Source organism: Colletotrichum lupini, chromosome 10 (assembly GCF_023278565.1).
Source record: "Colletotrichum lupini chromosome 10, complete sequence".
NCBI classification, from domain to species: domain Eukaryota; kingdom Fungi; phylum Ascomycota; class Sordariomycetes; order Glomerellales; family Glomerellaceae; genus Colletotrichum; species Colletotrichum lupini.
The window spans coordinates 1,368,878-1,380,827 of record NC_064673.1 but is presented as its reverse complement, the minus strand read 5'-3'; the positions used below and the strand labels follow the sequence as shown (position 1 = coordinate 1,380,827).

Genomic DNA, 11,950 nt, shown 5'->3' with positions numbered 1-11,950 from the left:
AAAGGAAGTAAACGACCTGAAGTTATTAATAGTACGTAGTAACATAGGGATCGTATATAGAGACTAAAAATTTAATAATAAATATAAGGTAATTTATAGACCTTAAAAAGATCTTTCTAAAAGAGAAATTATACTCTAGGGGGAAGTATAAGGTTTTATAAAAAACCCTAATAATGTTTTATAATTATTATAAAAAAGTCGGAATTAGGGAATACTAGTACTATTTAGTAATTAATATCGTACTTATAAGTAAAGCCTCTAATTATTATTACGAAGTAGTACGTAATCTCGATCGAAACGACTTTTTTAATATAATTAACGTAATCCAAAGCCGCTTCGAGACTTATAATAAGAACCTAAAGCTCTTATTTAAGCTATGAGCGATTTTTTATATATTTATAGCTAGGATAATAAAGGGTAAATTACGAGTAGAGATCCTTAAAGAGCTTATTAATCGAATTAATAAGTTAGTAAAAACCTAGCTAAATAAGGGGATAAATAAGTAGAAAGTCGGGTATTTTTATACTATAGTTTAGCGTATATTAAAAATAAAAATTACTTTATACTAAGTACTTAAAAACTACGAGACGCTCTATTCGAGGCTAAGATCTAGCTTTAATATTAAAATAAGAATGCCGCGCTAAACCTATTTCTAAATATACGACGGCCCTTATTAATAATATTAAGTCGATTAAACGTATAATAAAAAAGGAAAAGAGGCTAGATATAGTAATCGTTAGTAAAGAGGCTTAGATTTGTTAAATAAGTAGAGATTTAATTTATAAGTAGGGTAATAAAAAAAGTAATACTATATTTATAAAAAGGATAGATATTAATTAAGTAACTACTCCGAAGAAGAGCGTACTAAATTATATAAATAGTATAAAAAGTCGAGGGTAGTAAATAGTAAAACTAGCCCTCGTCGGTTTAACTAATTTCTTATTATATATAAGAATAAATCTGGGGGTACGGAACTTAGTAATAGTAGCTAAAGTAGCGGCCTAAAGTATATACCCCCTATAAGAGATTTAGAAAATAAAGAAGATTTTACCCCTTATACTAACGAATTAGATTATAACGAAATTAACGATATTAACTACTTTCTTTTTACTCCGTTAACCTCTAGAGGATATACGAGGCTAAACGAATAAAGGGTAGTAAAAGCTTTTAATAAATAGGCTTTTATTTATAAATAGTAAGGGAAGGTCCTTTAAATAATAGACATAAAGGCGGCTAAAAGGGCGAATTTAATAAGGCCGAAGCCTATTCTCTTAACGATTAAAGAGAAGACGCTCTTTTTATTAATATTTAAAAAAAAGGAATATAGTACTAACTATATTTAAGGGTAGCTAGAGGGGTCCTTTTTATATTACTTAGATCCCTTAAATACTAAGCTTATATAAGTATTTTATATGAGTAAAAGGTACGGCTTAAACGATTTTTATAAGATTATTCTAAATATTAGGGTATTATAATAGTTAACTAAAGGAAAAGGGTAATTCTAGGCGCTATAGAAGATTGCGCTAGTAATACTTAATATATTAATAATAAGTATTATAAGGATTAGTTTTAGCCTAAGTAAGGAAATCGTCGCCCTAGGTATAATAGAAATAGAGATATACTTCAGAACGATAACTTTTTATATTTTACTTATTAATACCCTATTTCTCTTATATTTAAAAGATATAGATCGACTAGGTATTATATTTAATAATACGAGGAATAGAATCTCTAGTAGTAAGTATTTTAAAATAGTCGAATAATAATAGGGGTATGCGTTTATAAAGCTTATTAATAATATAAAGTTAATTAATTACTTAACGGAAAGTGAGCTTAGAAGACTATACTAGAGATTTAGGTACTCGTTAGTTACGAGGCTATATAACCTCTTAAAGTAATTAAGTAATAATAATATCGAAATAGGGGTGCTAGAGTAGTTAACGAAAGTATATTATTAATACTAAATAAATATATAGAGCCTACGTAAATTTAAGTTTAAATTACGTAATAAGCTTAACTTTAACTAGGAAATCGTTATTAATATTTTCTATTTAAATAGTCGGCTAGTATTATATATAATTAACATAGCTATATCTTTCTAAGTAGGGTAATTCCTCTAGGATTTATAAATAAAGATAGTATAGGTAGCCTTGCGAAAAAGCTAGATTAATATATATTAGGGACCGCTAGACGGTATTAGAACCGACGCTAATACTAGCTTTAAGTTAATAAAATTTAGGGATAATACGACGGCCTATAGTATATAGCTAAAAGTCGTACTCGTTAAAGCGTATTATAATATTAGAAAAGTAAAGAGGGTATATTAGTAGTTAAAAAGGGCGTTTAGAATTATTAAAAAAGAAAATCCGGATTTTATTAACGACGAATGCCTCTAAATAGTACTTAAATACTATAACGATACTATAGGGCCTAACGGACTTATACTAACGCTATTAGTATTTAGAGTATATTTAAAAACGACCTTAGCCTTATTATTATTACTAAGTATAAGCTAACGAGCCTAAGTAGTTAAAAAAGTAATATAAGTATTACGCGAGGTAAATATAAAAAGATAAGTTAACGAGGTAATTACTACGCGCAATAGGCCTAATATAAGGGATAATTTAGATATATTACTAAATTCGGATATACGAGTATAGCGCAAAATTACTTAATAATAGGCTAGGCTATATAAGTTAATTTTTATTAATAAGCACTCTTATATAGTTATGAGAGATTACGACTAGTTATTTAAAATGTTAATTATAGTAGTTAAACCGTACTATATAGATCCTAACGAGGTAATTTCTAACTTATAAAAAAAATAAGAGCTAAGGGAAACTATATAACCTGCAGTAGAGGCATAAGAAATTATCCTTAACGAAATTATTATAGTAGTATTAATAAACGATAAGGAAGAGGAAATTGCTAAAAGGGTATTAATATTACTAGCGAGACGTTATAAAAGACTACGACGATAAGCCCTAACGCGGCAATTTATTATTAATAACGAGGTAATTAATACCTTTTATATAGTAAAAAAGAAAGCCGATTTCGAGCTAGTAATTAAACTATATAAAGAAGGCGTAATTATAACTATTAGAAAACTATATAAGGGATCGGATTTTATTAAAGTAGATACTTTTTATAATCGAGGGGTTTATTAATTTATCTTATATAACCCCGAAAAATATATAAACCTTTATATATTTAAATTATAAATAGTTCGTAAGATTAAAGGGAAAGGAATACCCTAGCTATACGAGAAGTTTAGATACGTAATTTAGGGGTATAGCGATGTTAAAAAAGCGACGCTACTTATATAATTACCTACTATATAGCGCTATAGCTAACGATTAATAATGGCACTAATAGTATTGCTATAGAAGAAGGGATATAAGATTTAGAGCCGTAATCTTACCTAGGCCTATACTTAATTAGCTATAGGGCTTATAAAGAAAATCCTAGCTTATTTACTAAAGGAAATAGCTAGTAAGTACTTAGAAAGTACGATTATTAAAGTACTTAAGCTACTATATAGGCTCGTAGAATCGGGCACCTATTAATAAGCTACTTACTACGATTTTTATATTAATTAACTATTAATAGTTATTTTTACGTACGACCCGTGCTTACTAATTACGGAGTACGAAGGTAACTAATTTAGGATTATTAAAATATAAACTAATAATATATTAGGCCTATCCGATATTAACTTTATAAAAAAAGAGGATAAAGAGTTTTAAAAAGTGGGCTTTATAATAAAGCTAAAAGAGGTCCTTATAATAAATACCCCCTTAGTATTTAATAGCGGGATTTTTATAATCGAAAGGGAAACCGTCGTTTTTTAATAAAAGGGGTAAGGTAAGAAAATTAACTTTATTAATCTAAACATAACTAACGTTAAGAAGTAGTATAAGGCTAAGCTCGCGCGAGGGGTATATATTACGAGTATTTATTAACTTAAGGTAATTTTTAATTATACTAAGGTAGTATAAGCTATAAATTTAACTAAACGAGACGTTAAAGTACTTAATAAGCGGTTTAAATAATAATAAACGAATCTCGATCGAGGTCTTATTTATTATTCAATCGACCTTATAATTAATAAGCTCTATATTTTTATTAATAAGTTATTTATAAATAATAACGACCTTATTTTATAATTAGGGTATATTATTATTCTAGTTAATAAGAGTATAGGCGAGAGCGAATTTATTATATATAATAATATAATCTATTACTTATTAACTAAAAATAAGCGGATAATAAGAAGTATATTAGTATTAGAGGTATATAGTATAGTTAACGGCGTTAACTTTTTTTATGCGATTTTAATAATACTAAAGAAGATTACTAATCGAATTAGCTTTTTATTTATTCTAATAGTTATTTATACTAATTCTTATTCGCTATATAAATACCTCGTTAAATTAGGAACGACGAAGGAAAAGAGGTTTATAATTAATATTATAGCCCTTAGGTAATTATATAAAAGGCGCGAGATACTTAAGATTTATTAGATTAATAATAAAAATAACTTCGTAGACGCTTTTATAAAAGTAGTACTAAATAAGGGATTAGAGTAATTTATAAGTAATAGAAAAGTTATTATACGAATAGAGGGATAAGTTATATAAAAAGAGTAGAGAAAAAGAGGAAAAGGAGACGACTTAGTAAACGGGCCCGAGGTTAAATTATACCTCTAACTATAGTAGTTAAATTAATAAAAAAAAGAGAAAGTTAGTATTGGATTAGAAGTTTAATTTAATTACGGTATATAGCCGACTATATAGGGGCTAATTAGGGGCCCTATTTACGATTATCGTAGCTAGCCTAACTTATAGTTAGAACCTCTTTTTTATACTTACGTAGATATTTATATAGTTTAATTAATCTCTTTATTAACTACGGTTCGAACTAACTACCCTATAATAGGGATACTAACACTAATCCTTATGTAAATTTCCTACTCCATGTCGAACCTATTTATAAGCGAATGTAAGTGAGTCAGGGCTATTTCAAGTCTTCTGTTCAAGATCAATCCGAAAACGTCATTCCATTTTGTTCACAAAGTCTCCAAAGTCTAAGCTTCTGTCATTCCAAACAGGAACTCATACAACGCCCAAGCGCCAGGGTCGGGCAGCTCTTGTCCCGCCGCGTCTCCCACATACGTCGCCCTGCCAAATCTTGCCTTCAAATACCGGGTGGCCTCTGCCTTCTCAGCAGCGACCTTGACAGCAGCACCAAAGTCTCCTGACTTGACAAAGGCATCCGAGAACGGAAGCAGCACATCCATAACGGTCCGGTCACCTTCCCGTGCCGGAGTATGAGACTTGAGAGACTCCACCGCTGAAGCTAGAGACGAGGCATACAACGTCGGTGAGAATGATGTCGTGGATGCGGAGTTAGCTTGCGCTTCGGATCGAAGTGACGAGGAGAAGGCGGAAAGAAGGATTCCAAGAATGGCCCCGAGAGTTCCCCCCATATCGTCGACAGCTTCGATCGTCGATTCCAAAAAGGCGAAGACAGAACCGCTAGCCGCTGAACCATTGTCGAGATTGCGCAGCAGTGACTCGCACAGGCCCTTGACCGCTTCACCACAATCGCCGTCGCCCATCACCATGTCCCATTTGGTCAAGCTCGGCTCGGCGGCGATCGCCCGTTGGCAAGCTGATCTGATGACTTTTTCCAATAGCTTTGGATCGACTTTGATGAGATCTGACTTCTGTTCGTGACCGTTTGTAGTACTAGCTTTATCTGCCGTCAGACTATTCGTCTTCTCGTCGCCTGTTACTGGTCGAACCGTATTCGGCCAGTAAACTGCACTCGTGGGACGATCGAGAAGCTGGAGCAGCTCGGTAACTGCTGACTTGCACTGCCGTGCTGCAGCCGAAATGTTGCAGAGTGAAATGGAAAACCCAGGCGCGTTGAGAGACGTTTCAAAGGTACCAACTTGTGTTCGTACCGGGGTAATTGACCAGGTCGACGCCAGCTGAGTCTGTACTTCATCCGTGAGTGCGCCCAGCTCCAAAATTGAGAGTCCGCCGTAGTTGTTGATGAGAAGAGTGACTTCATCTCCGTTCTCAAACGACACGAAGGCTCTTTCCGTATCATTAGGGTCGCATAAGAGCTTCAGCATCCTGTCCACGAGATCGTTTACTGATGGAAAAGGGGTAATGAGCTGTTGGCCTGGCTCATTGTGGATGCCAGCACCAACAACGCAGACATCTTCTGCAACAGAGTGATATTGACGTCCTGGAACATGGCAGTGATCTAGAGCTGAGCCTATCGAGACAGTCTGGTCGTTGACGGCCTTGCCGATCTCTACACACTGTTCAAAAGAATACTTCTCAGCCGCTGCCGCACCGAGGATCTTCATAGCTGGTACCGGTTAACAACATTCCATATGGCAAGGTGATTGAACTCACTGAAAATATGACCTGGCAGTCCTCTTCTTCCCACCCTGCTACTCTTGCTCCTGCCAATGGAAACATCGTCCGTAGCAGGGAGAACAATAACTTTGTCGGACAAACCAGAGGCTTTTGCCCTCTCCGCAGCGAGTCCAAAGTGAAGCCTATCACCAGTGTAGTTGGTGATGAGAAGGATAGTCCCAGCATCAGAAGGCGCCAGTCTCATCGCCTCAAGAACTTGTTTTGTACTCGGCGAGGCGAAGATGTCGCCACATGCAACTGCTGAGAGGAGACCTTCGCCGACGAACCCACTCCATGCCGGCTCGTGACCTGAGCCGCCACCGCCGATGATGCTTATAGTCGACCGATTATTGTGAGAGTTTGCAACGACACGTTCTGCCTTACTAAGAGTGAGATGAGGGTTTGCTAATACAAGAGCACGCTATTAGTATCCCTATTACAGGGTAGTTAGTTCGAACCGTAGTTAACAAAGAGATTAATTAAACTATATAAATATTTACGTAGTAAGTATAAAAAGGAGGTTCTAATTATAGGTTAGGCTAGCTATAATAATCGTAAATAGGGCCCTTAATTAGCCCCTACGTAATCGGCTAAATATTATAATCGAATTAAACTTCTAATCCGATACTAACTTTCTCTTTTTTTTATTAATTTAATTACTACGGTTAGAAATATAATTCGACCTTAGGCCCGTTTATTAAGTTATCTCCTTTTCCCCCTTTTTTTTACTTTTTTTATATAACCTATCCTTCTATTTATATAATAACTTTTTTATTACTTACGAATTATTTTAATCCCTTATTTAATACTATTTTTATAAAAGCGTTTGCGAGGTTATTTTTATTATTAATTTAATGGATTTTAAGTATTTTGCGCCTTTTATATAATTACTTAAGGGCTATAATATTAATTATAAGCCTCTTTTCCTTTATTATTCCTAATTTAACAAGGTATTTATATAGTAAATAGGAATTAGTATAAATAACCGTTAGAATAGGTAAAAGGCTAATTTAATTAATAATCTTCTTTAATATTATTAAAATCGTATAAAAGAGGTTAACGCTATTAACTATATTATAAACCTTTAATACTAATATACTTTTCATTACCCGCTTATTTTTAATTAACGAGTAATAAATTATATTACTATATATAATAAATTCGCTCTTACTTATACTCTCGTTAACTAAGATAATAATATACCCTAATTATAAAATAAAGTTGTTATTATTTATAAATAACTTATTAATAAAGACGTAGAGCTTACTAATTATAAAGTCGATTAGGTAATAAACGAGACCTCGATCGAGATTTATTTATTACTATTTAAGCCGCTTATTAAATACTTTAATATCTTATTTAGTTAAATCTATAGCTTATATTACCTTAGCATAATTAAAAATTACCTTAGGCTAATAAATACTTATAATATATACCCCTCGCGCAAGCTTAGCCTTATATTACTTTTTAATATTTATTATATTTAAATTAACGAGGTTAATTTTCTTATCCTACCCCTTTTATTAAAAAACGATAGTTTCCTTTTTAATTATAAAAATCCTATTATTAAATACTAAGGGAGTATTTATTATAAAGACCTCTTTTAGTTTCGCTACGAAGCTTATTTTTTAAAGCTCCTTATTTTCTTTTTTTATAAAATTAATATTAGATAGGCTTAATATATCGTCGGTTTATATTTTAATAATCTTAAATTAGTTACTTTTATATTCCGTAACTAATAAGTACGGCTCGTACGTAGAAGTAATTATTAATAATTAATTAATATAAAAATCGTAATAAGTAGCTTATTAATGAGTGCCTAATTTTATAAGCCTATATAGTAGCTTAAGTACTTTAATAATCGTATTTCTTAAGTACTTACTAGCTATTTCTTTTAGTAAATAGGCTAGGATTTTTTTATAAGCCCTGTGGCTAATTAGGTATAGGCCTAGGTAATATTATAGCTCTAAATTTCGTATCCCTTTTTTTATAGCAATACTATTAGTACTATTATTAATCGTTAGCTATAGTGCTATATAATAAGTAATTATATAAGTAGCGTTACTTTTTTAATATTACTATACTCCTAAATTACGTATCTAGACTTCTTATATAGCTAGGGTATTCTTTTCTTTTTAATTTTATAAACTATTCGTAATTTAAATATATAGAGGTTTATATATTTTTTTAGGTTATATAGGATAAATTAATAAACCCCTCGATTACGAAGAGTGTTTATTTTAATAAGATCTAATCCCTTATATAGCTTTTTAGTAATTATAATTATACTTTTTTTACGTAGTTTAACTACTAGCTCGAAATCGGCTTTCTTTTTTACTATATAAAAAGTATTAATTACTTCGTTATTAGTAATAAATTACTACGTTAAGGCTTATTATCGTAGTTTTTTATAACGTCTCGCTAGTAATATTAGTACCCTTTTAGCAATTTCTTTTTTTTTATTATCTATTAGTATTATTATAACGATTTCGTTAAGGATAATCTTTTATATCTCTACTACGGGTTATATAGTTTCCCCTAGCTCTTCTTTTTCTTATAGGTTAGAAATTACTTTATTAAGATTTATATAGTACGGTCTAACTACCGTAATTAATATTTTAAGTAACTAGTTATAATCTCTTATGACTATATAAGAGCGCTTATTAATAAAAATTAATTTATATAGCCTAGCTTATTATTAAGTAATTTCGTACTATACTTATATATCTAAATTTAGTAATATATTTAGATTATCCTCTATATCGGGCTTATTATACGTAATAATTACTTTATTAATTTACTTTTTTATATTTACCTCGCGCAGTACTCGTATTACTTTTTTAATTACTTAGGCTCGTTAGCTTATACTTAATAATAGTAGTAAGGCTAAAGTCGTTTTTAAATATATTCTAAATACTAATAGCGTTAGTATAAGTCCGTTAAGCCCTATAGTATCGTTATAGTATTTAAGTACTATTTAGAAGCATTCGTTATTAATAAAATCCGGATTTTCTTTTTTAATAATTCTAAACGCCCTTTTTAATTACTAATATACCCTCTTTACTTTTTTAATATTATAATATGCTTTAATAAGTACGACTTTTAGCTATATATTATAAATTATCGTATTATCCCTAAATTTTATTAACTTAAAGCTAGTATTAGCATCGGTTTTAATACCGTCTAGCGGTCCTTAGTATATATTAATTTAGCTTTTTTATAAGGCTACTTATACTATCTTTATTTATAAATCCTAGAGGAATTACCCTACTTAGAAAGATATAGCTACGTTAATTATATATAGTACTAGCCGACTATTTAAATAAAAGATATTAACGACGATTTTTTAATTAAAATTAATCTTATTACGTAATTTAAACTTAAATCTACGTAAGCTTTGCGTATTTATTTAGTATTAGTAATATACTTTTATTAACTACTCTAGTGCCCCTATTTTAATATTATTATTACTTAATTACTTTAAGAAATTATATAGCCTCGTAACTAACGGGTACCCGAATTTTTAGTATAGTTTTCTAAGCTTACTTTTTATTAAGTAATTAATTAACTTCGTATTATTAATAAGCTTTATAAACGTATACCCCTATTATCGTTTAACTATCTCGAAATACTTACTACTAGAGATTCTATTCTTCGTATTATTAAATATAATACTTAGTTAATTTATATTTTTTAAATATAAGAGAAATGGGGTATTAACGGGTAAAATATAAAAAGTTATTGTTCCGAAGTGCGTCTTTACTTTTATTATACCTAGAGTAACGATTTCCTTACCTAAGCCGAAACTAATCTTTATAATACTTATTATTAACGTATTAAATATTACTAATACGATCTTCTATAGCGCTTAGAATTACCCTTTTCCTTTAGTTAATTATTATAATACCTTAGTATTTAGGATAATCTTATAGAAATTATCTAGGCCGTACCTTTTACTTACGTAAAATACTTATATAAGCTTAGTATTCGAGGGATTTAAATAGTATAAAAAGGACCCCTCTAGCTACCCCTAGATTTATTTAGTATTATATTCTTTTTTTTTTAAATATTAAAAAAAATAGCGTCTTTTTTTTAATTATTAAGAGAATAGGCTTTAGCCCTATTAAATTCGCCCTTTTAACTACTTTTATATTCGTTATCTAAGGGACCTTCTCTTACTATTTATAAATAAAAGCCTACTTATTAAGAGCTTTTACTACTCTCTATTTATTTAGCTTTATATATCCTTTAGAAGTTAACGGGGTAAAAAAAGAGTAATTAATATCGTCGATTTTATTATAATCTAATTTATTAGTATAGGGAGTAAGATCTTTTTTATTTTCTAAATTTTTTATAGGGGGTATATATTTTAAGCTACTACTTTAATTATTATTATTAAGTTCCGTACCCCCAAATTTATTTTTATATATAACAAGGAATTAATTAAACTAACGAGGGCTAGTTTTAGTATTTATTACCCTGGACTTTTTATATTATTTATATAATTTAGTACGCTCTTTTTTAAAGTAGTTACTTAATTAATATCTATCCTTTTTATAAATATAGTATTACCTTTTTTATTACCCTACCCGTGAGTTAAATCTTTACTTATTTAATAAATCTAAGCTTCCTTATTAATAATTACTATATCTAGCCTCTTTTCCTTTCTTATTATACGTTTAATTAACCTAATATTATTAATAAGGGCCGTCGTATACTTAGAAGTGGGTTTAGTATAGTATTCTTACTTTAATATTAAAGCTAGATTTTAGCCTCGAATAGAGCGTCTCGTAGTTTTTAGGTGCTTAGTATAGGGTTATTTTTATTTTTAATATACGCTAAACTACGGTATAGAAATATCCGATTTTTTACTTATTTATCCTCTTATTTAACTAGGTTTTCGCTAGCTTATTAATTTAATTAATAAGCTCTTTAAGGATCTTTACTTACGATTTACCCTCTATTATCCTAGCTATAAATATAAAAGAAATTACTCATAGCTTAGATAGGAGCTCTAAGTTTTTATTATAAGTCTCGAAACGGCTTTAAATTACGTTAATTATATTAAAAAAGTCGTTTTAATCGAAATTACGTACCGCTTCGTAATAGTAATTAGAGGCTTTACTTATAAATATAATATTAATTACCGAATAGTACTAATATTCCCTAATTCCGATTTTTTTATAATAATTATAAAACATCGTTAGGGTTTTTTATAAGACCTTATACTTCCCCCTAGAATATAATTTCTCTTTTAAGAAGATCTTTTTAAGGTTTATAAATTACTTCGTATTTATTACTAAATTTTTAATATTTATATATAATCCCTACGTTATTACGTATTATTAATAATTTCGGGTTATCTACCTCTTTTTTTATTAACTAATTAGTGCCGAATTTTATATTAATAATAGTAACGAGTTATAGATTAAAATAAGCAGAATTATTAATTATTATACTTTTAATATTATATTTTACCCTAGTATATCCTTTTATAACAATAGATTTTTATTAGT

The 11,950-nt window shown here is 29.8% G+C and overlaps 2 protein-coding genes across 2 annotated transcripts; both read right to left on the bottom strand.

Annotated features, from left to right (window-relative positions):
* Positions 1-5,086: 5,086 nt before the first annotated feature.
* CLUP02_17623 (uncharacterized protein) lies at positions 5,087-6,855 on the bottom strand (the record flags this gene model as incomplete). The annotated part of the gene is made up of 2 exons (XM_049296531.1): positions 5,087-6,384; positions 6,432-6,855. Coding segments are annotated over 2 exons (1,722 nt in total), but the record flags the coding sequence as incomplete, so codon positions are not given.
* Positions 6,856-10,113: 3,258 nt separating this feature from the next.
* On the bottom strand, positions 10,114-10,272 carry CLUP02_17622 (uncharacterized protein; the record flags this gene model as incomplete). Its single annotated transcript, XM_049296530.1, has 1 exon — positions 10,114-10,272. A coding segment is annotated over one exon (159 nt), but the record flags the coding sequence as incomplete, so codon positions are not given.
* Between the last annotated feature and the right edge of the window lie 1,678 nt (positions 10,273-11,950).